General features: G+C 36.6%; 1 protein-coding gene across 2 annotated transcripts; it reads right to left on the bottom strand.

Annotated features, from left to right (window-relative positions):
* Positions 1 to 27,667, bottom strand: SNAPC1 (small nuclear RNA activating complex polypeptide 1). Of its 2 annotated transcripts, XM_057732783.1 has the most exons (10): positions 27,502 to 27,667; positions 22,929 to 23,088; positions 22,637 to 22,777; positions 22,109 to 22,213; positions 17,232 to 17,390; positions 15,599 to 15,667; positions 13,770 to 13,832; positions 10,950 to 11,100; positions 3,379 to 3,477; positions 1 to 430 (listed from the first exon to the last, which is right to left on the bottom strand). In XM_057732783.1, the coding sequence occupies exons 1-10, from the start codon at positions 27,627 to 27,629 to the stop codon at positions 378 to 380; spliced, it is 1,128 nt and encodes a 375-aa protein (XP_057588766.1). In that variant the 5' UTR covers positions 27,630 to 27,667; the 3' UTR covers positions 1 to 377. The 2 variants fall into 2 exon arrangements, with proteins under 2 accessions (XP_057588766.1, XP_057588767.1); XM_057732784.1 differs by lacking the exon at positions 22,637 to 22,777.

Genomic DNA, 27,667 nt, shown 5'->3' with positions numbered 1-27,667 from the left:
TAATACACATTAATATTTCAAGAAAAAATATTTTAAATAGAATAATTAATATTTCCAGAAGTGTACTAAGATAGAATACCACAAAAAGTTGTGGGAAATAGCAATAATTGGCAAATGACAGAATTATTTCTATTACATTCTAAATCCAAATTTTACCTTCATTTATGTGTATTTCACAAAAGAAAATGTTAAAATTAAATTTTAAATACTTCTAATTTTTTTTAACTTTTATTCTAGAACTATATTAAAGTATTGCCATTTCAAAGAAATACCTACAGCTTCCCAGAAGAATGATTTTTAATACTGGCAGTCTTCCTTTTCAATACACAAAATATGAATTTTTTTTTCTTCTGTCAGAACGCTCAAAATTAAGTACTCTACCCCAGACTCTTTGTTCTCTGTTTTCTTCTCTTCTTGGGTGCAGTGAACTCTAAAGACAAAAAATTGAGAAGCCTGTCAGGCCTAAACAGGTGCTAAGTGATTGATAAACACGTACTTAAACTATACAGGCGGGCATAACAACGAGAACTCCCTCACGACAAAGACACAGGGAATCTTAAAGCTGACACACACATGATCTTTCTCCTTCAACGTGATACTGCAGTTGTAAACACTAATGTGGATCCTAATCTCTAAATGCTACTTGATGAGAAGCTGCTCTGAGCTTGTTTCATATAGTGTGCCTTCCCTATAGTTAGCATGGGCCCAGCGTGCCAGCTCTGAAAGGTATCTGCGCCAGCGCTAAGAGAAACTAAGATTAATTAAACCTGAAAATATAACCCAAAACACTAGCACCATACATCACTTTGGCCACCATGGCAGACACCATGACCAACACTCAAGTAAGTATCCATCTAGAAACAGTTGTGTAGGAACTTCCCTGGTGGTGCAGTGGTTAAGAATCCGCCTGCCAATGCAGGGGACATGGGTTCGATCCCTGGTCCGGGAAGATCCTATAAGCCACGGAGCAACTAAGCCCATGTGCCACAACTACTGAGCCTGCGCTCTAGAGCCCACGAGCCATAACTACTGAGCCCACGTGCTGCAGCTGCTGAAGCCTGCACACCTAAAGCCTGTGCTCCACAACAAGAAAGCCACCACAATGAGAAGCCCATGCACTGCAATGAAGAGTAGCCCCTGCTTGCTGCCAACTAGAGAAAGCCTGCACAGCAATGAAGACACAATGCAGCCAAAAAAACAATAAATTTTAGAAGTTCTAAAAAACAACAAAAACAACAACAAAAAGAGTTGTGAACCTAAAAGTTACTGATCATTAAAAACAAAGCAAATAATAGAAGACACAAAAACATGAAAATTATGGAAGATGTAAAAGAAAGGAATATTCCCCACCAATGAAAACTGAACAGAGAGTGACAGGAAAAGGAATGAGAAAAGACAAAGAAAAAATTAAGAAAAAAAAGAAAACAGATTCCTGGAAAGAAGCAGCAGCAGGCCAAGAGAATGATGTCCAGAGTAAAGCAGGTCAGAGGCCTGGAGGAGACTTCTTTAAAAAGGTGACATTGATAAAATGCGTAACATGCCCGAGTGTTTTGAGGGGAGATTTATACATTGAAGAAGAGTCTGGGGATAAATGAGTGATAAGTACATAAAGAAATAAATTAATAAGGCAAAAAATTATTATTAACTCTCTAAGGCAAACAATAAATGTTCAGGTTAAGGGAGAATCATAGTATATATCACATGGCCCTGCTACTAAAAATGTTTTCTAAACCCTGAATACTGACATAACTAAAAAAATAACTATATTGAGAGGATGGGTGATAGGCAGTATTATGTGTTTGGGTTGGGAGGTGAAGAATATATAAAATTATTATATTGTAACATCTTTGTATATTGGCAGATGTAACTAGACATATCATGGTTATCAGTTTGTAATGTACAGAAATATCAAACCACTGTGTTGTGCACCTGGAACTAACATAGTGATGGAGATGAACCACACTTCAAATAAGAAAAGAAAGAACATACTAAGGAGAACTAAACCCTTGCCCTCCTCAACAGATCATTCACAGAACTGAAATAAGAATAAGTGACAATATAAACATGTGACTGGGAAACATGGAGGTCCATACCAAAATAATTATGAAAGAGTTGTCTCCAGGGAATAAGAAATGGGAGTCAGGGTCAGAAGTCCGTGGTTGCTTATAACGAGTATTATAAAATTGTTAATTGTTAAATTATGTGCTTATGTAACTCTGATTTAATAAAAACCAAATTTTTAAAACTCACAAGCTGAAAGACTTTAGAATGGGACTGCCCAGGCAGCCATAAAGGTGTACATGTGTTGTTTACTCGCAATAAGAGCTACCAGACAAAACTAGGAAGCAACCACAGTCTGAAACTCGATAAGATTATACAGGACTGTTTTATGCTGACATAAGCAAATCACAGAAGCACTCAGATTTCTGAAGGAACAAATACTCTCTTTTAATTGTCTTCCTCTTCTATATACTTCCATAGCACGCTGTTTCTCTTTAAGGTACTGGGTTGTTTTTCTCCACACTAAATTGTAAGGTCCTCTGAGGCACAGGCTGATCTGATTCGTTAAAAAAGTTACTTAGGTCCACTATGAAGTCACTCACTGTGCTCAGATCTACACTCACTGTGATCAAAATAGAGTGGTTCTTGTACTATATGTCTATTTATATTCCCATACCTGGCTAAGCACCTGAAACAGAACAGGCACTCAATAAATGTATGCTGAATGAACACAGCGCCAGAATGAAAAACAAAGTCATTAGGCAGATTCTTAACATACCGTATATTCACTGTCATTGGTGGATTACCAATTATCAAGCCTTGCCTGCTACATATAACTTATTCTGTACATTACTGTAATTATTGCTAGAGATAATAGTTATTTAAACTATTGTTTGACAAATACTACAAACAAATTAAGACCGCAGCAACACAAAAAGATATAGTTATTTTAATTCATGCTGTGCAATTTACCATTTAGTTACAATCATCATCTCATAGGTGAAAATTTTACATTTACTAGAATTTGAAATTAAATATTTTTTAACAAAATCTTTTTTTTAAAGTTATATCTAGAAATTCATATTTTGTGAACTTAGCCCTTTGTTAGGAATACATTTCAGACACCCTCACGATCATAGATATTCACTTACTAATAACAGTGTTTTGCCACCCTTCACCTCTGACCTGGCCTGACCCCTGCCTCTCCGTACCCATTCATTTACTGTATTATCATTTGCTTTTAACGGTATGATTAATGCTAAAATTCTCCGAAGTACCAAAGATAAAAGCATCACAGGAACACACGGCCAAGCGTCATGCTCTTCAAGGGTTCTAAACCTTGATGCTCTACAAAAAAATGATAAATTTCAACTGTACCTGTTTCACTAAAACTTTCATTCTCCTCTTCCTCTTCTGTAATTACAGGCATACTCAAACTTAAAGACTTATCTTCCTTATGTACATTCTGCATGTCACCTGGAAATAGTTGAAAAAAATATTTTATATGAAAACAAAGAATGTTAATCTTTGAGAAAAAACTTTACACAAATGACATTATTATAATAACATAAAATTAGATATTTAAAGTAAAAGCTAAAATTGTAGTGGTAAACAGAAACATGCATATTAAAATACCTATCTTTTTAAAAAGTTTTAACAAATTTATAATATATTTATACCTATGTTTTGAAAACAGTCTCTAATTCTTCCTTTAAAGAAAACAGAGGAAAAGGGAAGAAACAAAATTAGCCAAACATAGATATACTGTTCAATCTTTATCTCACACAGCATAGGTTATATCTGCAGGAATCAGGGAATAATCATGTGTTTCTTCAACTTTATTAATTAATCATAAATGTAATTCTAGTTAATAGCCTTTAAAAAAAACACAAAACTGATGTGGATTTAATGACAAATATTCCATATTGGTTGCAGAACACCAGAATGCTGTCCAAGGAACCATCATTAAATAAAACAACCTAAAAATAAGGCATTTCTCACATATACAAGCACAAAACACACACAAAAATTTTACTTTTAAATTATTTACTATTTTAACAAACAGCTGTAAAATCACATTACAGTGAAGGAAAATGTTTACAAACTATGGCAATACAGTTCAGATTGTCTATGAACACAGGTTCTTTTGGGTTTTCTTTTTGGCCACACCACGTGGCATGTGGGATCTTAGTTCCCCAACCAGGGACTGAACCCATCTCCCCAATGTTGGAAGCATAGAATCTTAACCACTGGACCACCAGGGAAGTCCTGAACACAGGTTCTTAACTTGCACTTTTTCACATACGTACAGCCTCCTGATCTTGAAGAGGCCATGTGATAGCCTTCTTTTTGAACGCAGACACACTTTCTTGTATCACCACGTATGCTCTACAAGATGTATTTCTCTTAGTCATAATTTGCCAGTAACTTTCCATTTTCTAAAACATTGGAGGTTTTCTACATCAACTTTCTGTTGCCTGAAGAAATATCCTAATCAAATAATCAAATACCATTGTGATATTAGGTCTCATTGAGCACATAACTTCCTTGTCCTGGTAGCATCCCCCACACCCAGTCACTCTTTAATCCTAATGCCGCCTTATTCTTCTCCATAACACATACCACCTGATATCCTAATATACAGTATACAGTCTGCCTCTTCCCACCAGAAGGTAAGCTTTACAAGGATAGATTCTGGTTTGTTTAGGTTGATGTAACCCCAGAACTTAGAAAAGTGCCTGCCATACAGCATGGCCTCAATAAACTGTAAATAATCAAATATGGATTCAACTATTTTATAACACAGTATTTCACATATGTTAATAAGTACCTGCCAGCACAGGAGGCAAGAAAGCAAATGAGTTTAAGCTTTCTGCTCTGAACATATGTATGCTGGGATCTTAATGAGATGCAGATTTTATGGAATGAACAGATTACTCTAGATGAAGCTGAATAAACTACAGAGTAAGCTTCCATTTTTAACACAATTCAAATTTTAAAAATAATACCAATTTCCCATTAAGTTATTAAAATAGAATTTTACCTTTACTTGGAAGTCCTAAGTATTAAATACAATAATTTTTTACATGATTTTTAAGATGATAATCTTTTAAGAAATCTATTTCCATATCTAATCACAATTTTGGTGGCAGGGGGGCTAGATTTTGAACCTATAAAATTTTGTTGTTCACAAGATTATAATCAGTACTATCTACCAAAAATTACAAATGTTGTTCTTCACAATCTTGTACCATGTCCATCCGTATCGACCACTCAAGACTTTTTAAGATCCACATTTACAACCTAACAGAATGTACTCAACAATGTCAAGGGAAGGATTTCTGAGTTAAAAACTGTCAGCTGTAAAAAAAAAAACTTCATTTAGTCACATGATGATTAACTACATTTTAGACCTATTTCTACATTAAATAAGTAAGTTTAAAAAAGAAAAGCAATATTCTCTAAAAGCACTTAAAAACAAAATACAATGCTTCACCCACTTATCACGCAGCCAGGAACCAAGAAGTGAACACACAAAACTTCAGGATGTGTCCACATATTAAATAAATAAAAGCTTAAGAACTTCAGTCACAGATATGCTCCTCAGGGCCCTTACCCAGAACCTAATTACATTTATTTTACATAAAACTGAAATGAATGGCTAACTCGTTTCTTAAAACCAGTACAGTTAAGAAGCAGCAAAAAGGCAAAAAAATTGCTAGAAGCCTGCACACTGAGAAGAGAGAGATACCCACCACAACAAATGTGACAGAACGACATAACGGACGAAGTTCTGCAGCACAAAGTCGTAAGTACAAAGATCAACTGCCCCACACGCTTAAGATATTTGATAGGATCATTATATTACAAAACCCAGAAAAGTAATATGTTCATGATGATAACCCTGAATCAGAAAGAGAAAACTAAATTATGTTGAGGATACACCATACTAGAAAATAGGAAAACATGAGATACATGTATAAAAATAAATGCACATTGTAGAAGACAACAGAGAAGAATGTAGTATGTTTTAGAAGGATATCAACCAGAATAATTAAACTTTTAAAAAGTAAATTTTGACATTTAAATCATTAACCTCAGTTATCCACAAAACTAATTCCCCAGAGGGTGTCTGGTTGATACTTTTACTCTGTTCAAAGCTAATCACGTGGGATGCAGTTACAAGTAATAAACTGCTGCCCAATCGCAACACACATGATTACAGGACACACAGCTAGAATACAACAATTACGTAACTGCGTGTCTAATTTGAGCTCCAGATCCACACTTCCAACTACCTGAGAGACAGCAAATATGGCAGTTAAAGATTCAAGCTTGGATTCAAACTGACTGCCATTCAAGTCTCAGCTCTATTTATTAGTTAGGTGACCCTGGACGTGTGAAAACAGTTTGGGAGCCCAAGCATTATATAAATAATAGCCGTCATCATCTTCACCATCATGTATCACCATCCCTGTTACTGACGTTCCTCCAGAAGCACACAGGTTATGTTCTAGGAATGGTGTGCAGGTATAGCTGAAGCTTAAGTAATACAAACTTAGGTAAATCCTATCAATATACTTGAGCACCTATTTATGTGCCAGATGGCTATTTGGGGCAGATTCTCCCCTCAAATGAAATCTTCATCCTGTGATCCTTATTCTGTTAAAGTCACCAACTTCCCCCAATTGCTTAGGCATGAAGCGTCCCTGTCTCATCCATCTCCACCAGCCTCTATATTTGGTTATCTGTAGATATCCACTGGCTCCCCTGTTAGTCTGCTTGTCTAATTTCTACTACCACCTGGCCAGATTCTCATTACTCCTAAACAGCCTTTTACTTAGTGTTCCTGTTTTCAGTTTTTTCCTACCTACCTACCATACTACTCCCAGGCTGATTTTCTTCAAAGAAAACTGGTCGCACCACTTGCTTGCTCAGAAGTCTCAGATGACTCCCCTCTGCCTACTAAATGAAGCACGAACTTCTCGGTTCCACATTGAAGGCCTGGTCACAATACAGTCCTCAACATATCTTGCTATGTGAACAGTACCTCTTCCACACATCCTTTACACTCCAGGCAAACATGGACCCCCCACACCTCATACTTCCAACCACCTTGCCTTTTTTCATGCCAATCCCTCTACTTGCCTCAGTCTAAGGAATTACTGTTACATTCGTTTGTTTTCTAATCTTTGGATTTTTCCTGATTACTAAACATATGGTTATCCCATACAATTCAAACATGATAGAAATTTATGGACTTAGAACTTTCTCATGATCCCATCCCTGAGAATTAACCACTGTTATATGTTTCTAGGTTTGTTCAGTGATATACATTGTACTTCTGTCTACATATGTTTTTTGAAGTATAGTTGATTACAATGTTTTGTTAGTTTCTGGTATGTAGCAAAGTGATTCACTGTATATACTGGGTTGCCCAAAACCCCCAAATGAACTTCTTGGCCAACCCTATATGTACATGCACACATATATATACATATATATGTATACATATAATTCTTTCTCATATTCTTTTCCATTACAGTTTACTACAAGATATTGAATATAATTCCCTGTGCTATATTATACAGTAGAACCTTGATGTTTATCTATTTTATATTACTGTATTGTGTCTACACATATATTTATTAACAAATGAATCATACTCTTCTTTAAAAAAACATTTTCACTAGTGTATCAGTATATTTTGGACATATTTTCATATCAGTATATATAGAATGTTCTCCAGCTTTTTAATAACTGCAAAATATTCCTTTATATGGATAATAATTTTATGTACCCAATTTTTCAATGTTATACATTTGAGTTAATAGTCTTTGCCATTTTAAATAATCCTGGAATGAATATCCTGTGTGTTTTTGTCACTTGTAAAGGATAAATTCCTAGCAAATGAATTGCTAAGTTAGAAGGCATGTACATTTAAAATTGATTAAGGGACTCCCGAGGTGGCGCAGTGGTTAAGAATCTGTCTGCCAATGCAGGGGACACAGGTTCAATCCCTGCTCCAGGAAGATCCCACATGCCACAGAGCAACTAAGCCCGTGTGCCACAACTATTGAGCCTGTGTGCCGCAACTACTGAAGCCCACGTGCCTAGAGTGCATGCTCCACAACAAGACAAGCCACCGCAATGAGAAGCCCACGCACCAGGATGAAGAGTAGCCCACGCTTGCCACAGCTAGAGAAAGCCCATGCGCAGCAACGAAGATGCAACACAGCCAATAAATGAATAAATAAATAATTTAAATAAATAAATAAAATTGATTAACATCAACTGACAGATTATTTCAAATTGCTCTCTGAAAAGGACGTGCCAACTTATTCTCCCACTTCAATTCAGATTTTATCTCCTCACACTTTCATCATCAATGGATATTTAGTTATCTTTAATGTTGCCAATACAATAAATTATATAAAAATCATGTTTTAATTTACATTTCTTTCATTATTAATGAAATTAAATATCTCTTTAAATGTATGGTGACTGTATTTTGTTCATGAATTGCCTGTTCATGTCCTAAGACCATTTTCTGAAGGGTGGTGGTTGTCTTCTTGCTAATTTATAATGGCTCTCCTAAAATTAAAAATTTTAGCATTACCTTACATGCTGCAAAAGGTTTCGGCAAGACCTTTTGCATTTTATGGAATATAAGACACCTCTTGGGGCTTCCCTGGTGGCACAGTGCTCAAGAATCTTCCTGCCAATGCAGGGGACATGGGTTCAATCCCTGCTCCAGGAAGATCCCACATGCCGTGGTGCAACTAAGCCCGTGCACCACAACTATTGAGCCTACACTCTAGAGCCTCTGAGCCACAACTATTGAGCCCATGTGCCACAATTACTGAAGCCCACGCACCTAGAGCCAGTGCTCCACAACAAGAGAAGTCACTGCAATGAGAAATCCACGCACTGCAGCCAAGAGTAGCCCCCACTCGCCGCAACTAGAGAAAGCCCATGCACAGAAACAAAGACCCAACTCAGCCAATAAATTAATTAATTAATTAAAAATGTGCAGGTTTCTAAACCTAAGTATCTGTGCTACTTTAGAAAAAACATTCTATTCTACCAGAAGTGAATTTTTTAAGTATAATCAAATGAATCAACCTTTTCCTTATGTCTTCTGTTTTGGTTTGGTTTTGGCTGAATTAACATACAGCTACATTTTTAATGTAGTACAAACCTAGGAGTTTGGATAAATGCATAGTTATGCAAGTACCAGTATAATAAAATATTGAACACAGAACAATTCCATCACGCCAAAAATTTCCCTTGTGCCATTTTGCAGCCAATACCTCCCTGCACCTCCATTTCCTAGCAACCAATGATCTTTTCCATGTCTCTGTGGATTCACCTTTTCCCGAGTGTCTTGTAAATAGAATCATATCATATATAGCCTTTTTTGTGTCTCCCATCTTTCCCTCAGCACAGTGCACTGAGATTCATCCATGCTGTTACATGCATCAGTAGTTCCTATAGTCCTGAGCAGTACTCCACTGTATGGTTATACCACGGTTTGTTACACAATGACAAGCTGAAGATATTTAGGCTGATTGCAATTTTTCACGATTATGAATAAAACTGCTATAAACTTTTGCATAGAAATTTTTGTGTGAATATAAGTTTTCATTTCTCATGGGTAAATACCAAGGAGTAGGACTGCTATGTTATATGGTAGGTATATGTTTACCTTCATTAGAAACTGCCAGTTTTTCAGAGTGACTATACCATTCTGGATTCGCACCAGAAATGTATGAAGGTTCCACTTGGACCTAAAATATTTACTATCTGGCCCTTTACAGAAAGTTTGCTGACTCTCTAGATCTAGAGGATATTTTTTTAAATCAAGACTGGATGCTGGATTTTATCAAATGTCTTCTTTGGTAATCATTAAAATGAATTCACATTTTCCCCTTTAACCTAGTTATATGGCAAATTATATTGATAGATACCTAACTGCACCATCCCTATATCTTAGAATGAATGTATGCAGTCAAGTTGTTCTGTATCTGAGATTCTTTTGATATGTAAAACTTAGAATTTTTTCATTAATACTTTAAGTGAGATTAGTCTAACAGTTCTCTTCACAATATCTGCTAGCTCTGTAAAGAAAACTAAAACAAACTCTTTTTCTAAAGTATTTTTTGATTATCCTTAACAAATGTGGCATCGCCTCCTCTCAATTCTCCATGCACTTCAAGCATTAAGTTATGGAACATATCTGGACTATATTAAAGGTATTTAACTTCAATTTTCCCTCTGCTGTCTCAATATAGGAAAAACACATGTTAAAAGGCTATAACGTACCTTCATACACTGCTACAGTGGCTCTGTGTTTCTTATGTCAGACACTAAATATTTACTGTGTTTCTAATGCTCCTTTTTTGCCCCTTGAGCCTGCTAATCAGATTCCAACTTTATGTATGGTGCTTAAAAATTAAACTTTTTGAATATATAGTCATTTTTTAAAAAAACAAACAAAAAAAAACCCAAATACCAAAGGTAATTTTATAAATTACCTGTTTCAAGAGAAAAACAGGCACAGCTTAGTTAGTGAAACTAATGGAAAATATGGTTTATAGAATGTATTACTTATACTTTATTCTACATGTGTGATTCACACACAAAAATTACTAATAAAGTATGCTCTGGATAATTCTAGATTGATTCTATAACTATCTAACTACATCACTTTTGGACAAGGTATTTAATCTGTGTGGGCCTAAATTCCATCATCTATGAAATGATGAATTTGATGAGTTCCAGGGCCCCTTGCAGTAGTACGATTCCAAGAATCTAAGATAATTTGTGTTTAATATTAATCTCACAAGGTTTTTAAACAAGTATCTAATCCTTTTTAATAAAGAAAACATGGTGAGAGGAAGTTGTAACTAAGACCTGTTTTCCCTTTTTAAGTCTTAAAAAGTTACCTCTGTTTCTGGAAGACATCTTCCTTCCTGCTGGTTTCAATGTTTCTTTGTTTCTTCTTTTCCTAGTTGCTTTGTTTTGTCCTTGACCAGATGCAGAATCAGAGTCAGAAGAGTCAAGTTTGACCTGACGATGCCTTCTTGACTTGGATGCCTAAATAGTTGGAAATCCAATTAACTACAATGAATCACAAAATGAATCCAACTGATAGGTGATTTAAAATAGACAATCAAAGAAGAGGAAAGATTTACAGAAATACTTGTCATAAAGTACTTTACCATGATACTCGCTTGCTTAATACTTGCCATATACTTTTATCTTTACAACAGGAAGAGTTCCCTGCAGCTGTCATCATCATCTACTTAAACTGGGTTAAAATTTCCTTGTTGGGTTAAACTGTTGTAGTTGCATGGCTCTGAAGTAGAGGTATAAAGGACAAGTACATTTTTACCACCTGATAACCAACCTATTCTCCTTTCCTTCTAATAAAATTTTATTTTCCTTAGTTAGCACCATGTATTTCAAGTGGAAATACTTTATGCCTGGCTCTACATATGGCCATGTAGCCTTAATCTAGTCAAAATGAGTTTCACATCCCCAGGGCCACTGTGATTTGTTCAGGGGTGGGCGAGTGATCTGTGTCATAGCTGATACACAACTCAATTTTAGAATTTTGTTTAACTATTAGAAAGGAAAATTCTCCCTTTCCACTGAACTTAAAGCTGGAAACACACAAGGCTGGAGTTGTCATGAATAGCACTTGAAGACAGTGAAAGCAATATCAGAGGTGAGAAACAGAGGGAAACTCCAGGGACTTTTTTAGTTACATCAGTCAATAAATTCCCTTATTTGCTTAAGCAGAGCCCTGACTAACACAGGAGTTTTCAGTTAATGTCAAATATGTGGTGCAGGTATTAACAACAGGTTGAAAGCTACCATGCATTGTATGTTAATTATACCTCAACAATTAAAAAACCCACAACTATGCAATGACACATGCTTATAACAATTTATGGAGATTATAATTTAATTGTTTAAATTAATTGTTTTAATTAAAAAATAAATTTTAAAAGTATTTCATAATGTCTTAAGAAATGCATTAAACAACAATTAGCCTATATAATATGGAAACAGTTCTGGTTTAAAAGAATTTGGAATAATTAATTTATTGTCCTTAATGCTTTCTTTTGACAATATTTTATACTCAATAACACTTAACTAATCTATAGTCACTGTTAATTTTTTCATTTATTCCTTTTTATTTCTACAACCAGAGAATGACAGTAGTTTCCCATAGAATGAAGATTTTTAGAGTCATGAAAAAAAAAAAAAAAAAAAAAAATATGAGATTAAGCACATAAGCTTATCGGTGCTCCTTCCTGAAACCCCACTAAAATGAGAGGAAAGGAATCAAAATGAATAAACTCACAAAATGGAGATAATAAGAAACAACGCAGCTGTGAACGGAGCAACAAAATTTTGGAAGTGGAAAAGTGATGGCTGAGTTAGAATGAAGAAAGCTGACACCTGTATTGAGGAAGTTACTACAAGGAAAGCTGGTCCGGGTGGATCAGGAATTGAGGGTCATCAGAAGTGGGTCTAAAAAAATGAGTAGATATGTGAAAAGTCTACACAGGGGACAGTATCCCATTTCCCAGCCTCAAAGCTAAACAACTGACCTCTTCTTGTAGAAAACAGGTGTGCTCTCGGGAGAGACTAAACCCGAGAAGCTGAAGGCTTGAGGAAACCAGTACAGCTAAGGAAAGGGATAAAGCCTCTCAGTGGAAATGGTGGGGGATGAGGGAAGCCTCCACAAGGAATGGTAAGCCTGTTGGCGGATTCTCTGTGGGCACCCAAAATATTGGCAGCTGGGCTTATTTACCACCTTCCTCCTCCAGACAATGGAATGGAAACCTGCTCTCTGGTAAAAACGACTAGATCCAAGAAAAACATGGAGGCTGAAAAGCTGTATCTCCACATGACCACTCTTAAATACAATCTGAACATCTTCAAATGTTTGAAGAAAGCCACCAAAATGAAAGACAGAGAACAGAATAAACAAAAATAAAAACCCTGGAGAAAAAGGAGAAAACTTCAAAAAACTGTAATCAACATCCTAAAACGGATAAACATTGCATCCAGAAAAAATAAAAAAGGAATACATTTTTTAAGTAAGAAAAGATTTAGAGAATAACAACAAAAATCTTAGTAACGAAAAAATGTCAGCAGAAATAATAAAAAAAATCAATATAATGGTTCAGAAGATAAAGTTTAAAAAATCTCTCTGAAAATAGATAAAAACAGAAAAGATAGGAAAATAAAAGTTCAAGAAAATAAAAAGCGCAAAAATGCAGCAAAGAATTTAATCAAAGAAACAATACAAAAAATCCCTCAGAACTGAAGGCTATCAGATCAAAAGGATGTCCACCATGAGAGCCAAAGACAATGACAGAAAAGAGACCTACACCCAGGTACATCATCATGAAACTCCAGAGTGCCAGGGATAAGAGAAAATCCTAAAACCTTCCACCATCAGGAATACTAGAAGCTGGAAGACAATAAAGAACAATGGCATCAAAATTCCAGGTAAATACCAGAAGAAATAACTAAAAAAAAAAAAAAGGTGAAGATGGTTGCCTCTTGAGATCAGGAGTATAGGGGCAGGAAGTGGTAGAGCAGGAGACTGCTGGATTATATAAGCCATACAGTATTATTAGATTTTTTTTTACTATGCACAGGTGTTACTTTGATGAAAAAATAAAAATATGACTAAAAAAGCATCAAGTAAATTTCTAAATTACCTCATTAAAGAAATAACTTACCTGAACAACAACTGAAAAGGCCTTTGATTTTATTTTTGCTAATGATTCTGCTCTTTCACATCTCTGGAAATAAAAATAAACAAGAAGGGAAAAAATTAGAACATACAAACTTCACTCTGTATGAGACTCTAGGTCCATTAACCTCACTACAAGTAACTCAATTTCCTTTTTATGGCTGAGTAATATTCCATTGTATATATGTGCCACATCTTCTTTAACCATTCATCTGTTGATGGACATTTAGGTTGCTTCCATGTCCTGGCTATTGTAAATAGTGCTGCAATGAACATCATGGTACATATTTCTTTTTGGATTATGGTTTTCGCAGGGTATATGCCCAGCAGTGGGACTGCCAGGTCATATGGTAGTTCTATTGTTAGTTTTTTAAGGAACCTCCATACTGTTCTCCATAGTGGCTGTACCAATTTACATTCCCACCAACAGTGTAGGAGGGCTCCCTTTTCTCCACACCCTCTCCAGCATTTACTGTTTGTAGATTTTGTAATGATGGCCATTCTGATCAGTGTGAAGTGATACCTCATTGTGGTTTTGATTTATATTTCCCTAATAATTAGTGATGTTGAGCATTTTTTCATGTGCTTCTTGGCCATCTGTATGTCTTCTTTGGAGAAATGTTTATTTAGGTCTTCTGCCCATTTTTTGATTGGGTTGTTTGCTTTTTTGATATTGAGCTGCATGAGCTGCTAGAGTCTATCATACAGAGTGAAGTAAGTCAGAAGGAGAAAAACAAATACCGTATGCTAACACACACATATATAAAATCTAGAAAAGTGGTACTGATGAACCTAGTGACAGGGCAGGAATAAAGATGCAGATGTAGAGAACAGACTTGGGGGGGGTGGGGGAAGGATGGGATGTAGTGAGAGTAGCATTGACATATATACACTACCAAATGTAAAATAGATAGCTAGTGGGAAGCTGCTGCATAGCACAGGGAGATTAGCTTCGTGTTTTGAGATGAACTGGAGGGGTGGGATGGGGAGGGTAGGAAGGAGGCTCAAGAGGGAGAGGATATGGGGATATATGTATAAATATAGCTGATCCGCTATGTTGTACAACAGGAACTAACACAACATTTTAAAGCAATCATATTCTAATAAAGATGTATAAAAAAATTAAAAAATAAAAATGAAACACAAACATTAAGCAAAATTATGAACTCCCAGGTATTTATCAGCATTAGATTTGAGATAGAAGGTAGGGTAAAAGAAACTAACATTTATTGGACATATATTAAGTAAAGGCACATAAATACGTACCATTTTCTAATAGATGCCATGATAACATCCCCATGGCTACTGATTGTTTTGATTCAGGATTTAAGGAGGATATGAACGAAAGCCCTGGTGACCAGGCCATTCCCTCCTCATCTGCCTAAGCCTAAAGATGGCTCCCTGCCTCATCCACTAAGATGGATGAAAACTCTGGAGGCAGAAAGCAGTAAATAGTAGCTTGAGCTCCACACTGGCTAAAAGGCTGACAGGAAGGGAGAAAAGACACAGTATTACAAAACTCTTACTCTGCCCCTGTAAGGACTGAGGGCACCTTCCACTACCATCCTTCCCTTTCCCTGCTGAAAACTGTGAACATCCTCACTCCCAATCTATAATTGATGTGGTCTTTTACAAGGTTTCCAGTAAAAACAGGCTAGCCCTTCATAGAACCCATGTTATAGAATTTTCTGAGACATGTATTATAATACTGAACGTGGGACATTATGGTTAATATACAGAACCACAGCCACACATAAAATGAAAAGCAAACCAAACTACTGCCCCAAAAGCAATCATATACTGAATTTTTCTGACCTCTGATTGTTGTGAATTTCCTTCACTCTTTTCTTCTCCATCTTTAACTTTCGATTTTAAGGATGGATTCTGAAAGATCAAAAAAGTTACATTTACACATTTACAATTCAAACCAACTAAAAACTAACTGAAAATCAATTTCAAAACAATGAAAATCATTTACTTTACTGAAAAACTAAAAGAATATTTCACAGTATCAAAACATGGTTCACCACCTGACATTAAGATCATTGTTAGGTTTCAAAAGAGTTACAAAATTCATCAATAAAATACCAAAATCCTCCTAACTAATGAGAGGTAACATGCACTTTATGTGGTAGTGAGAAAACTGGTTTATTCTCCTTACCTTCAGGTTTTCAGCGGTGTTAGTAATGCTCATTAAAGAGAGTTACTAAAAGAGAGTACTATGATAGATGTTCACATTAGGTACCTAGGTCATTTGTGCGACCCATCTGTAGCACTTCAAGTATTCAAACATTCTAAAATGTGCTCTCGTGTGGTTTCCGTAGTGTAGTGGTTATCACGTTCATCTAAAATGTGCTCTCATTAAAATAAATGTCTGCAGAGGAAGCAAATTATTTCCTTTTCCCCAAGGCTATTATTTCCTCATCACTTTCCTTGTTTATCCTCTCTAAAACTGAGTTCTGAGCCATCTTCCTTTATATAATCCAAAAAGTAGCAACAAATCTCTCTGAAAAATAATATATAATGCCTATCTAGCATTTGTGAAAACACTAACACATTATAAAACACAGAGTAAGTAGTCAGAAATTACTTACTTTTTCCTAGAAGTATTTAGTGAAATTAGATGGAGTAGTGGTTTCAAAGGTAAATTTAGCAGGCTGGCCTTCAGGTTTCCAGAATAAAAATCTTCTCTACTGAAAAGGCTAATGTGACATCTGGGCAGTTCTAGCATCAGTATTTGGATCAGAAAACTAAATGGAAGACGTGTTGATGAGATTTGTAAACGGATAAACCAAGGCAGGTAGAGCACGAGGTAAACAGAAAGCACATGCTCTGTCACAGTGGGAGAAGCCACCACTCAAGTGTAGCTGTCCATTGCCACGCAGCAAAGTAGGACCAGTGTTACTGAACCTCTCACTTTTAAGAGAGTTGGATGTCTGGAATTTTAAGTTAAGTCCACAAATATTTAAATGTTGGTAATTAATTCAAATTTTTAAAACATTAGGAGCAATGATATGCAAATTAAAAAAAGAAGTATTTGGCTCAAAGACTGCTAATTGAAACCTCTGGAAAATGCTAAATTATAAAGATTGTAGTACATCCATAGTACACCCAGATTATTTATTCCTCTATAATTATGTATAGTGCACAGTGTGTGTGTCTGTATGTGTGTAATGGATATTATTTAACTATATATTATATAATTACATTTATTAATTATAAGTATTTAATAATATACTATATAATTACATATAAAATCCACTTGTAAGGTTAAATAACATCACATGGCTAATAACTGGCAAAGCCGACACTAGAAAAGTAAAGCACTCCAGAGCTTAGCTTCACAGGAGGTAGCCACTAAGCAAGGCTGCCTCTCAATGTCCTCACCCGTGTCTAGCCAGTCACGTATGATGCAAATGCAAAGGTGACATATCAAACAGTTACAAACCTTTCTGTCTTTCTGCCATTGCTGGTGCTCCAAAACTATGTTCTTGATATTGTCAAAAAAATCATCCTTTATCAAGCTGAGAGCTTTGTCTGGATTGGATTTATCAGCTGAAATTGTATGTTTCATTCTCTGATAATGGTCATGAACATTCAGCATTTCCTAAAAGTGAAAAAATGAGTCCTTTAATTCAGTTTTCGAGGAGAAACTTAAAGGGAAAACCAGAACAAAATAAAATCACCTTCCAAAGTGACAGAGCTGAGAAGGAATAACATACTACAATATATTGAAAATAATATAATTATGCAAACTAGTACAACACTATTAAGAGTCTGCTTTCCAGAAGTATGGAATCACTGAGTTCAACTCAACAAACAATAATTAATACACACTGTATGTAGAAACGATGCGGAAATACTAGTTAACATAGAATTGCATTCCTGGATGTAATAAAAATTATTCGTAGTACCACATACCTTTAAATATTACTCCTGATAACTAAGATCGCCTTTTTATTTCATATTGTCACATGAAGGATACTTACGCAGTTCTTCATGCTCAGCTGGAAATTCCTATCTAATGACTCTCAACCCAATCCTCCAGAGATGTGCTGACGTTCACAAATCTCAAAGCTCTGAGCCTGTCCCCATAAGCTTCCTCATTACTTCAGTGATAAGATTCAAGATTAAATGAAATAGACAGTGATTTATGACACCATTTGTGGCATCATTTATTATTTAGACCTTCCTCCCCCAGAAACCTGGGGCAAGTGGGCAGGTATACAGGGTAAAGAGGAAGATACCACATAGCAGGCAGACTTAAGAATCACGTAAAACCAGCACTGGGACTTGGTTCAAAGAGGAGCAGAGAACGATCCATCACCAATGGTCACTGCAACCTCTGAGTCATCCCCAAGATAGGCTACCCAATGCATTTCTAGGAGATTCTGATGGACTCGATCGACATCTGAGTGGTGAGTGCTCACATATGCAGCATCTTCAATTGGGGAACAGTGTCCAGACATGGGGAGCCCCTAACTTTTTACACGATACAATGTGCTATATTCCCATTATTTTATATGTACCACAATACAGGACAAAGACCACTAGCTGGACCTGGTTTTGAGCCTGAATTCTGTCACTTGCTAGATTGTGACCTTGGGCAAATCCCTCAGTCTGGGAATCACATTTCACATTTGCACAAAATGAAGTAATGACACCTAACACACTATAAAAGTATTAAGTGAGCTCATACCAGTGGAAGTACTCTGTATGATATAAAATACTATAGGGACTTCCCTGGTGACGCAGTGGTTAAGACTCCGCATTCCCAATGTAGGGGGCCCAGGTTCGATCCTTGGTCAGGGAACTAGATTCCACATGCATGCCACAATCAAGAGTTCACATGCCACAACTAAGGAGCCTGCCTGCTGCAACTAAGACCCAGCATAACCAAATACATACATACATACATACATACATAAATATTTTAAAGAACAAAACAAAACAAAAAAATAAAACACTATACAAAATCAACGGACTAAGAAATAGAAGACGGTGTATGAGCTTTGGAGCTTTACACACCTGGGCATTCAAATCCAGTGTCTGCATCTTACTTTATGCAAATTACTCAACCTCTCTGATCCTCAGTTGTCTTGTTTTTATTTTTATTATTTATTTATTTGGCTGTGCCACACAACATGTGTGATCCTAGTTCCTTGACCAGGGTCTGAACTCCCACCCACTGCAGTGGAAGTTCAGAGTCTTAACCACTGCACTGCCAGGGAAGTCCCTCAGTTTCCTTGTTTTTAAAACTGGGGAAATACTAACTCCTCTGCAGGGTTATTACAATGATTAGTGAGATAAAATACAAAAAACATTCGGTATAGTTCCTGGCATATGGTGAATACTCAACATGTAATGCCATTATTATAACTGTAAATATAAATGAAGAAACAGCTTCAAAAGTGAAATGATTTGCTAAAGGTTTTATTTAACTAGCAGAGTTGGAATTAGAAATCAGAGGCCTTAAAAAATTGTAATTATGTACGGTGATGGATATTAAGTAGATTTACTGTGGTGATCACTTGGCAATATATACAAATATCAAATCATTATGTTACATATCTGAAATGAATATAATGCTATATATCAATTATACCTCAATTTTTTAAAAAAATCAGATATTCTGTTTCAATATCCTATTCTCGTTTTATTATACCTTCTTAACTACAAAAGACAACTAATGAGTGGCAGAATCATGACCATAATTCAAGTATGCTGACATGAAGACTTAATAGCATTTGCAGGCAGTAGAAGGAAAATAGAAAAGTATTAAATTTAGGGATTATCCATGAAAATGGGTCATGGGCTATGCCAGCACAGGAGGAATAGAGCCAACACAGGTATTCAAGGAAAAGGCTTCCAAAGCAGATTTGTAGCAAGCTAAAGATGCTAGATAAAGTCAGGATGCCTTCACAGAGACTTCGCCATTCCTAGAAGCTTCCAGGAATAGGCATCTCATAGCCTGGCCTTTCTGACCCTCCAATCACCCTAAAAGAATATGGCTTTGTGCATCACCCAGCTCCGTTCTCTAAAATGTCCCGTACCTGCTTGTGGACATATACAATTTATTTAATTCAACACAATAGTAAAAGAGCTTCAAATGAAAAAAAAAATGTTTAACAAGATATGTTGAAAAAAAATTAACATTTTACCACGAAGTTAGTCGACAATCAAAAATTACAACCAACTGGGTTCAAATATCTTTTTTTTTTCATTTGGAAAGTACTGATAAGAACAATATCTTGCTATTATAAAACATTCTCTGCCTCTCTCTTTATAATTCACATCAGTACTTCTTGGCAAATCCTTTCTGGTATCCCAACATCTTTCATTCTCCACAATGGTTATTCCAAACAGGAGGCCTTCTCTTAAAGTTCAGGCTATCAGGTCTGTCTGCCTTCTGCTTCTCTTCTTCACAACCAATTACCTGAATCCATTTTCACCTCCTTCCCTCAGGTTTCAAAGGAAGAAGTGCCTTCTCCTGCTCAAGGCCAATCTCTTCACCAGGCTCTTGGTCACAGACCCACCACCTCCTCCACAGCAGGGACCGTGCCGCTTCTCTTCTAACACAAGCCCTCCTTCTAACTGCCTCCTTACCCCAAACCTAAATATATACTTGAAGTCTCTCCAAACTCTAAAACTTTTAAATAATTCCCTTCTGCCATAAAGACAAAACACAAATTCCCTCTATTACCCAAAGTTCTTTTTTCACAATTTATTTTCCTACATGATCTTCTCCCACCTCTTTCTTGCTCAGCTGCAAGAGGGCAAAGATCCTAATTCTTTTTATACTTCACTAGATGTCTGCAAATGATATATTTCCAACCTCAGACCCAACTCAGACAAGGCCTTTGCTATCCAACAAACAGGCCTTGCGGCAATATAGAACTTGGCTCCATCACTTCCTAACTTAATGTCTCTGTGCCTCCGTTTTCTCAACTTTAAATCAGGGACAAAAACACCTACTTTAAAAAAAATTAACAAAAAATTAAAAATTGTTTAAAACACCTATTTTGCAGGAATGTTGTTAAGAAGTAAAATAACATACACAAAACATGCACTTTACCATGTCCTTAGATATTTAGTAAACAATTTCCTTCTAACTGAGTAATTCTTAACATTTTGGGGGACATGAATACCTTTGCAAATCTGAGGATAGAGTACCTCACCCTAACCAAGCGTCCATACATATGACACATGGACCTTCTCTAGGCCATCCATGGACCCCAGATTAACAATTCTCCCTCAAAAATAAAGTCAGTATACAGAGCAGACCCAGAGCACTTTCAAAAAATCAATCTGCTACCTGAATTAGAAAATCATAGATATGACCTAACAGCTAAAGCTATTAGAACATGGCAGCATCTAGAACACAAAGAAACATTTGAGCAAATCAAAGATCTGATCCCTCTTTCACTCTTGATATAGGAAAAGACTGAATAGGGTTGGGGGGAAAACTAGTAACATTTACTAAGAGTCTACTATGTGCCATAGGCCACACCCAGCACTCTTCAGGCATAATTTGGTCTCTATTCTTACAGCTGGATGAAATAAGGGTTGCAATCCTAATACTAAAGAGGGGCAAACTAAGGCTGAAAGAAATGAAAAAACATGACCAAGGCCCCCCAGCTGCTCTGGGCATTCTCTATGTACATATGAATCCATTCTTTTGAAAAGGGAATGGATCATTGATTAGAAGGCTACAGCCCTTTAGTGGGGTTTTGTTTTAACCTCAGGATGACTTTTCTACTCAGATAAAACTCTGTATCAGTACTTACCAATGCAAAAGAAGATTTTCTCAATACTGCGTAACTCAAATAATATACCAAAATATATTAGATGGAAAAGCTGTTTTAAGACTGTACCTCTTATCCATTATTCTTGACTTCAAATTTTTGTTTCATCAAAATAGCCTCGCTGTTTTTAATGGTGAGTTTTTACACTAGCATTGTAAAAAGGAACTTAGAAAATGAACACATATTGTTAAAAAGATAATAAAGTCACTAAATTCTTGTTTTATGACCTATCTAAAGCCAAATACAAATGGTGGTTTCAGTATTTGAATCTAAATATCCTTAGTCCAAGATAAGTCTTCGACATCTTTCTGTTTCTCACTGTTTCAACATTTATTCTAGAAATTCTGATATATTTAGGGTGTCGTATTGCTGACATTTTAGAGAAGGTAATAGCATTCTATGATTGGTTAAAAGCCCTAGAAAAATTTTCAGTATCCAGTAGATGAAGGTATAACCTCAGTATATAGTTAACAATAAAACAGTATTTTAAAAATATTCAAGAACATAAAAACAAATTTACCTCTAATACATCAGAAGTGATAAGTTTCATTACACGATCATTTGGATCCTTAAATTCTTCGGTAACTTCAGCTCGCTGAATTTTTTTCTTCATTCTGTATGACAGCTAAATAATAATGAATGTCTTTAAAATAAATGTCTTTTAAAAGATATATATTTTAAGTACTGAAATAAGTAAGCCAGGAATAAAAAAACTGTCTATCAGAAACCTGGATTAAAAAAAGCAGCTCTAAGTATTTATTTATTAAATAATCCATTTCACAAAGGCTGTTAGACTTTTGAAATAATGCGGCTTGCGGGATTTTAGTTCCCTGACCAGGGACTGAACCTGAGCCCTCAGCAGTGAGAGCACGGGGTCCTAACCACTGAACTGCCAGGGAATTTCCAACATTTTTCCTACTTTAAGAAGCCTTTCTTTGAGTATTGGAAACTATATAATAGTCTCTCCACTTTCTGGAGACTTAGGTACTTTATGGACAACGAAGCATAATTTCTCATTTTGAGAAACAATCTATTTTAGATAACATACCAATTTAGGCATTGCCGTAAAGTGAAAGGCTCTGTCTAGTCGTAGCTGCCTAAAAATATAAGCTGCATCAAAATGTTGTGCATTTATCAAATCTTGCTGAAATTTTAAAATTTCATCCCAATCCTTCAGGGCAACTCTGATCTGCAAATAAGAGGAATAAGAAAGTTGTTAGTAAATCTTTTTTCATGAATGTATTATAATTTTGAAACACTGCCATTTCGATTTGTGGGTTGTGAAAATATTGTACCTGTTTCATATTTCTGCTGGAAGAAAACAACTCACCGAATATTACCTTTTGTTTTGGTTGACACAGTTGGGTGTTATACAATCCATACAGCAGATACAAAGCACCAACTCTGATCTGGAAGGTGTATGGAGGCAGAAAATATCGCCACGCCAAAGCCAAAGCTTCTTTTGTAAACGTGTTCTTTTCTAAATTTCTCATTCTACCACTAGAAAACAAAGAGAAAATATATTATGACTGTGAAAAAAATAACAGAAGAGGTATATACTTGTTTAAATAGCAGCTGCTAGAAAGTGGATGGGCATTCCACATCTGATCCTTTCATGATTCATGCACAAAGACCTAATTTTCTGCTGTGCTTCTTACACTGAGGCACTAGGTAAACATGATGCATCTTTCTAAAGCATCAAATTTATTGCTGAATTGGGAGCAAAAGGGGTGGGGTTACAAATTATTACTGGTTAAGAACTTAAAATATTTAATATATTAAAATAACCATGGTAATGTTACAGAATAAAATACAAAAATTATGTGCATTTTGACAACATGGATTGACCTAGAGGCTATTATGCTAAGTGAAATAAGTCAGACAAAGACAAGTTCTGCATGATCTCACATACATGTGGGATCTAAAAAACAAAATAAATGAACAAACAAAACAGAAACAGACATAAATACAGAGAGCAAAGTGGTGGATGCCAGAGGGGAGAAGGGTAGATGGGTGGGAAAAATAGGTGAAGGGGATTAAGAGATACAAACTTCCAGTTATAAAACAAACAAGCCATGGGATATAATGTACAGCATAAGGAATAAAGTCCATAATACTTCAGTAATTTTGTGTGGTGACAGATAGTTACTGGACTTATGCTTGATCATTTGTAATGTATCTGATTGCTGAATCACTGCATTGTACATCTGAAACTAACATAATACAGTAAGTTAACTAAACTTCAATTAAAAAATATATGTACATTTTAAAATATAATAGAGATTTTCCCCAATGCCCTCAGGGAGTCATACTAATCCTAATTTGCCCTTGAGGCACTTAGGTGAAAAAGTCAGAGAACCACAGTACATTGTGACGCACCCCCTCCTCCCAATTCTGCAGGGCAAAGTTCACCAATTTAAAGAGCTGGGATAGGGAGATCAACTCGATGACGGGTGATGACTTAGAGCGCTGCGATAGGAAGGGTGGGAGAGAGTCGGGAGGGAGGGGATATGGGGATATATGTATAAATACAGCTGATTCACTTTGGTGTACCTCAAAAACTGGTACAACAGTGTAAAGCAAATATATTCCAATAAAGAGCTTAAAAAAAAATAAAAAGCAGGGTAAGAAAGCAGACTCCAGCATACTTCCAAAGCCTGAGCTCTTTAAGTAATAAATATACTAAAACAATACAAAATACCTACTACCATACTGGCAGCCAGAGGAATTCCTTAAGAATATCCCCCACTCAAGTGGTCTCCACTTGTTTTCTCATTTTAGCTTCTTCCTCATTAAAATAAGAATTGGAGTAACCCCAGAAAAGTTTTTCTAAACTACCACTTTTCCCAAGAGGATTACAGTGAAAGATCAGGGGTTTCGGAAACAGTAAGACATAGTGGTTTCAATATCTGCTCTACAGATTATGGCATTAAAACCGTATGACTTGAGGAGGCGATTATATGTAATATTTAGAGGAGAAGAAGGACTTGATTACGGTGGTCTGGCAAGAGAATGGTTTTTCCTGCTTTCACATGAAGTTTTGAACCCCATGTATTGCTTATTTGAGTATGCTGGCAAGAACAACTATTGTCTACAGATAAACCCAGCATCAACCATTAATCCAGACCATCTTTCATACTTCTGTTTCATTGGTCGTTTTATTGCTATGGCACTTTTTCATGGAAAGTTTATTGATACTGGTTTCTCTTTACCCTTCTACAAGCGTATGCTAAGTAAAAAACTGACTATTAAGGATTTGGAATCTATTGATACTGAATTTTATAACTCCCTTATCTGGATCAGAGACAACAACATTGAAGAATGTGGCTTAGAAATGTACTTTTCTGTTGACATGGAGATTTTGGGAAAAGTTACTTCACATGACCTGAAGTTGGGAGGTTCCAATATCCTGGTGACAGAGGAGAACAAAGATGAATATATTGGTTTAATGACAGAGTGGCGTTTTTCTTGAGGAGTGCAAGAGCAGACCAAAGCTTTTCTTGATGGTTTTAATGAGGTTGTTCCCCTTCAGTGGCTGCAGTACTTTGATGAAAAAGAATTGGAGGTCATGTTGTGTGGCATGCAGGAGGTTGACTTGGCAGATTGGCAGAGAAACACTGTGTATCGACATTATACCAGAAACAGCAAGCAGATCATTTGGTTTTGGCAGTTTGTGAAAGAGACAGACAATGAAGTAAGGATGCGACTACTGCAGTTTGTCACTGGAACCTGCCGTTTACCTCTGGGAGGATTTGCTGAGCTCATGGGAAGTAATGGGCCTCAAAAATTTTGCATTGAAAAAGTTGGCAAAGACACCTGGTTACCAAGAAGCCACACATGTTTTAATCGCTTGGATCTACCACCATATAAGAGTTATGAACAACTAAAGGAAAAACTTCTTTTTGCAATAGAAGAGACAGAGGGATTTGGACAAGAATGAATGTGGCTCTTGTCTTGGAGGAGTTCTTGCATTTAAATACCCCAGCCAAGAAAAGTTGCACAGATAGTGTATATAAGCTGTTCCTTCTGTACAGTGAATTTTCTGAACCTCTCAAAGTATAAATGTTTTCTGTTCTTCCACAGAAATATGCAAAACAATTCATCCTTTTCTACTTTATTTATTGTCCTCTTGAAGTGACTGACCAGGAAAAAAATCATCCTTAAATTTTGAAGCAAGAGACTTTATTAAAAATAAGTATATATCTATATAAGCATATATGATAGTGGCTCTAGTTTTATAGAGCTCAGAGTGTGTTAAACATGACAGCCATTCATTCAAAAATAATCTGGATTTGCTTTTACCTTGTTTCTATTATCCAAGGGAAGAAGTACAAATTTCTCAAAGTTTTATTCCCCTTATGTAACATCTCTTGAGGGTGTTTAGTTGCATGGCTGTTCAGGAAGGTATTAAGGGCTTAGGCCAAAATCTTACTTTGAATATGTTTAAAAATGCTGCTGGCTTTTCTTCAGATGGGTGCTTGAACCTGTCAGTTTGTTTTAAATAAATACAGTAGTTGAAAAATAAAAAAAAAAAAAAAAATATCTGCTCTACCACCTACTAGTTGCGTGATCATGGAGAAATTACTTAACCTTCTTAAACCTCAATTTCCTCATCTATAAAACAAGGATAATTACTGGCCTCAGAGTTGTTCTATGGATTAAATACAGCTATGAATGCATTACATTTAGTACCATTAAAAAAATCAGTTCCTCTCCTTTCATTAACTGTACAACAAACAGTTCTCCATTCTCCAGCTCCTGCAATGTACAAACTACACAAGCAATTATTTTACATCAAATAAGAGAAAAAAAGAGGACGTTGACATTTTATTCGGCAAAACAGTTTTAATCACAAGAGCTCATTCAGTCAGTCAATTATTTAGGCTTTTCAGTGTTGTTAGTATTAGCTAATGGAATACCAGATTCATCCAGCCACTGTCCTCAGTCTAGTGGAAGCTGAATTTTAAAAAATATAATCATCATAATGAATATTTATTGAGCGCTTCGTGTGCACTTAACATAATCACCGTTAGTGGACTCTGATCAAATTCAGGCAGTTGGGGTCCATCATCTACGCTCTTAACCACTACACCATACCGCCTTCTGAACTACACACAGTAAAATGTGGTTAAGTCAAGAGATAAAATAAGCACAAAGCGCTACAGGAAAAAGAGAGCATGAACACCTTATTTAGTCTAGAAGGGCTAAGGAAGACTTCCCTGAGGAACTGCCACGTGAGCTTAAACCTGAATGAAGAATAAGGCAAAGGGAGCTGCGGGAAAGCTCCTGGCTGAGGAGACGCCTCGAGAGGGCCACGCGCAGACGCGGCAAGAAAGCGAGTGCCTGGAGCGGCCTGGTGGATGAAGCTGCAGCGATGTGCAGAGGCCAGTCACGAAGGGTCTTGCCAGCCACGTTAGGGAATTTGAGCTGTACCCCAAAGGCAACGGAAACCACCGAAGGGTGGGAAACAAGGGTGTGACATGATCAAACTTGCACTTTAGAACTTCGGCGGTTGCGCGAACAATGAATTTAACCATGCAGGATTTTGTCTTTGCTTGTATGTTTGTTTTGCTTTTAAACATGGAGTTCTAAGAAAGCAAGACTAGAGGAGGGCAAATGATGGTGACCTAGGTCCGGGTGAGGCAGTGGAGGTAGAAGGGTTTAGAAGGGCGCCCAGATAGAGATACGTATTCGGGAGGAGGCCGCAAAAGGATGGAACCCAAGCCAACGAACTCCCCCAGGGAAAGCGCGCAGCCAAGCACGAGTGAAGGCCCAGGAGAGATGGAGGCAGTGTTCAGAGGCTGCCACTTTTCTCAGCCCTTCCCAGGTTCGGGGAAGCGAAGGGGAAGGAAGAAACTCGGTCCGCCGCCTCCGAGCGGGAAGACAGGCAGGCAGTGAACAAGAAATACCCACCAGAAGATGGTCCCGAACTTCATATTCCTCCAGAGCTCAGTGAAGTCCTCGAAGCGCACACTGTCCATCTCCTGGAAGCGGCTGAGCAGCGCCTCGCAGTCGGTCTGCAAACCTGCCGGAGCCCCCATGGCTGCAAAGCAGGCAAGCCGCGCGCGGTCCTGCTGCC

The sequence above is a fragment of the Hippopotamus amphibius genome, chromosome 4 (assembly GCF_030028045.1).
Source record: "Hippopotamus amphibius kiboko isolate mHipAmp2 chromosome 4, mHipAmp2.hap2, whole genome shotgun sequence".
Taxonomy (NCBI): domain Eukaryota; kingdom Metazoa; phylum Chordata; class Mammalia; order Artiodactyla; family Hippopotamidae; genus Hippopotamus; species Hippopotamus amphibius.
The sequence above is the reverse complement of the archived record's forward strand: the minus strand, read 5'-3'. Positions and strand labels throughout refer to the sequence as shown.